A 3,899-nucleotide genomic window follows, 5' to 3' on the forward strand; every position below is an offset into this window, starting at 1 on the left:
AAAAAAAAAATACTCTTCGGTTTGTCTCTGATGGGAGATTTTTATTACTAATTTAATTTTGTTACTCAATTACAATCTTGTTCAGATATTTTATTTCTTCATGATTCTATCTTGGTACATTATATGAATCCAGAAATTTATCCATTTCTTCTTGATTTTCCAATTTGTAAGCATATTTTTGTTCATGATAGTCTCTACTGATCCTTTGCATTTCTGTGGTCCAGTTGTAATGGCCTCTTTTTTGTCTCTCATTTTACTTATTTTTGTCTTCCCTCTTTCTTCATAGTCTAACTAAAGGTTTGTCAGTTTTGTTTATCATTTGAAACAAAAACAAAACTCTCTCTTTCATTGACTTCTTTGTATTTTACTTAGCTCCTATATCCATTTGGTATTTTATTGATTTATGCTATAATGTTTACTATTTTTGTCCTCCTACTTATTTTGGATTTGGCTTGTTTTTGTTTTTCTAGTTTCTTAAGTTTCAATTTTAGATTGTTAATTTGAGCTTGTTCTTTTTTTTTAATGTAAGGGTTAATTGTTTTAAACTCCATTCTTACTACTGCTTTTACTGTATCTCATAGGTTTTGGTATGCTGTACTTCCATTATCACTAGTCTCAAGAAATTGTTAAATATTTCCTCTTAATTTTTTCGTTAACTCATTGGTTCTTTATAAGCATGTTATTAATTTTAGGTATTTGGATATTTTCTGTTTTCTTGATTGCTAGTTTTATTGCACTGTTTTCAGAAAAAAAATACTTGATTTGATTTTAACTTTAAAAAATTTGTTGAAACTTGTTTTTTGTGGCCTACCGTATGATCTATCCTGGAGCATGTTTCATGGGCTATATAGAAAAGTGTGTATTCCGTAGCTGTTTGGTGGACTGTACTGTGCGTACCTGCTAAGTCAGGTCAAAGGAACAGTTTAACACCATTGTTTGCTGGTTGATTTTTGTGTCCGAATGATCTGTCTATTGCTGAAAATACGGTGTTAAGTTTTCTACTGTTATGGTTTTGGAGGTGTCTCTCCTTTTAGGTCTATTAATATTTGCTACATATATTTAAGTGCTTTGATGTTGAGTTCATGTACATTTACAATGTTTATATCTACTTGATGAAATTCCCCTTTATTACTATATGATCACTTTGTTTTTACAGGTTTTAATTTAAAGCCAGCCCTTGGTATTCATGGGGAATTGGTTGCAGGACTCCTTGTAGATACTAAAATCCATGTATACTCAAGTCCTGTAGTAAGCCCTGCAGAATCCATGCATACAAAATGTTGGCCTTTCCTATCCATGGCTTTTGCATCCCATGAACACTGTATTTTGATCTGGTTTATCTTTTTCTCTTTCTTTCAGGGCACAGCAATCTTAACAGATCTGACTTCTGTCCTGTACGATGACAAAGAATTTCCCAATCCAGAGAAGTTTGACCCTGGCCACTTCCTGGATGAAAGTGGCAACTTTAAAAAGAGTGATTATTTCATGGCTTTTTCAGCAGGCAGGCAAGCTTTTTATGTGTACATCAGGGGTCAAGTAAGATAAGGAAGGGCTCTGCATGGAGGCTACTCTGGGCTGAATAATTTGTCATTTGTATGAGGCCAGAGGCACTACTCCCAAAGACCAGATAATTTCTCATGGGATTGGCAACTATGCTCATAGATTCTCTTCCTGATTCACTACGGAGTTCATCCAAAGCTCCTCCTAAAAGTCCAATTCTAGTAAAACTTTTCTCATTTACCCCAAGAAGCCAGTTCACTTGATAAACTTCACTGAGCACCTTATATATAGCAATCTTATGCTCAGGTCCAGGCATACAAATGTGAATAAGTATTAGATCTTCCCTCTAAAACAAGGGAGAACAAATGAACAGGTAATAAATTTTCAGTATCACATATGCTATGCTCAAGCCTTCTTTGGGAGCCCAGAGCAAGGAAGGGAGAGAGAGAGAGAGAGAGCACTCCAGACTATTTAATTGAGAGGGATAAGGGCAGTATAGTTGGAAAGTAAGTGAAATTTTCTTGCAATAAGTCACATTTGAGTATCTTCCCTCAATTTTTAATGGTCCTGGGAAGAAACATGAAGCAATGTCAAAAAGGTTAATAAAAGAGAGTTTAATAAAAAAATGGTTTTGAGAGGTCTGGGCCAAACAAGGGGAGTAACAAAATGTGGGGAAGAACTCAGGACTAACAGCATTAAGATGTTACAATCCTAGATCAAAAGATTCAAAGGAAGGAGAGTGTTGCTGGAACCTGAATAATGAGCAGATTCCTCATCAAGAGAAGCATCTATAGGTAGAGGAATGTTGCCACTGTCAAAACTATAGCCTGACAGGGTAGGATGGAGGGAACAAATACTCTGAACTTTTCAACATTTGAGCCTCTGAATGTATCCAGAACCCAGAAGAGAACTACCTCCTGGGTTAATGCAGTTCTTAGAGGTCAGTTTCCTGGGAACAGAAAGGCACACGAGATAAACAAATACAAAATGGATCTGGAAAAAGGAAGAAGTGGAGAATATTCAGCACTCTGAAGAAATAAGAGGAGGATAGGAGGGCAAAGGACATTTCCAACAGAAATAACTGAAACAGAGACAAAAATAAGAGATTTGCTCCTGTTTAATTATATAAGAAAATAAGTGTAGAGCAACCCTTGATGTTGTGGTCCCAAGGTTATGTGCATTGCCCAGAGATAATCTCAAAAAAAGCCATTGCTATGTGACTTCTTATCTCCTTTTCTATTTTTGGAGCCCACTATTGCACCATGAGCCTGCTCAACATTTCTATTCATTTCACGTGGCGCAGGTTTGCTTTTGTCCTGACAGTGAGTATTACTGTGTGTATTAAAAGATCTGAGGACTTACCTTAAGAGGTTATACTCCAATCTGTGAAACAGATGAATAATTTATAGTTCATGTGAAATGTAGTGTATTAGAAGCATTAATGAATGTTGTGGAAAACAGATAAGAGTGTGAATTGCATGTCCTGATGTATCAAAGAAAATTGCATAGAATAAATAACATCTGAACTAAATCTGGAAGGATATGGGGACTATTGGCAGGCAAAGCAGAGTAGGAGACCATTCCAGGTAGAAGAATACCTGGAATCTGAGATGAAACTTGAAATTGCCAGTCTGTTTGGGGAGTGGTGAATCATTAGTAATGACTGGGTGTCCCGTCCAGCGGGATCGTTAACACAGACCTTGGAGGAGGGGGTGGGAATTTAGAGAGACAAGAGACACAAGAAATGGAGACAAGACAGTATCCTGATCAAGTCTCGTTTAATGGCGGCGGTGCAATGCCTTATATAGGCTGGCAGGGAAGAGGAAGGGCTCAGAGCAGGCGGGGAGGAGAATGAGAGACGTCACCAGGCGCATGCTCGGTAGACTTAGTCTTTACCGTGCGCGGGAAGTTATCTACGCGCGGGCGGGAAAAGTTCACGCACGCGGGAAAAGTTGATGATGAAGAACCAGGAAGTGTGCCATCTTGTCTCCACAATGCGGAGCTTAAGTAACAGAGGCCGCGGCAATTTCCGGGCCTCACGGCTCTGGACAGGTCCTCCTTTTTTATATTATTAGTGACTAGAAGATAGTCCCTCGGGAACTGCGCCTGTCTTAGGTTGGAGTGACACATCTCTTCACTGGTACCCGTCATGGGATTAGGCAGTAGCTATAACGGACCTCCTGTCTTAGGTTAGTGAGAGATGACACTCTCTTACCTGTCATTGGCTGTCCAGTTCAGCGCACAGGGAAGGTGGTTTACGGCAAGCGTAAGTATGGACCATCGTGATCTTCTTGTTCCAGGCGATGATAATGGACCTGTATGGGTTTGGCTTGGATGGCCTCGATTTGTTGCTTAATGAATGTCATGAGCTTATTGAAGATTATAGGTCCCAAAGAGAG

At 38.7% G+C, this 3,899-nt stretch overlaps 1 protein-coding gene across 1 annotated transcript in view; it reads left to right on the plus strand.

The window, feature by feature from the left end:
• Positions 1-3,899, plus strand: part of LOC108543808 (cytochrome P450 2C3-like) — a 39,287-nt gene that overhangs the window by 29,734 nt on the left and 5,654 nt on the right. The window contains 1 exon segment of the mRNA XM_017894583.1: positions 1,360-1,501. Coding sequence (XP_017750072.1) covers positions 1,360-1,501 — 142 coding nt within the window.

Source organism: Rhinopithecus bieti, unplaced genomic scaffold, assembly GCF_001698545.2.
Source record: "Rhinopithecus bieti isolate Rb0 unplaced genomic scaffold, ASM169854v2 scaffold_25291, whole genome shotgun sequence".
In the NCBI taxonomy this organism is placed as follows: domain Eukaryota; kingdom Metazoa; phylum Chordata; class Mammalia; order Primates; family Cercopithecidae; genus Rhinopithecus; species Rhinopithecus bieti.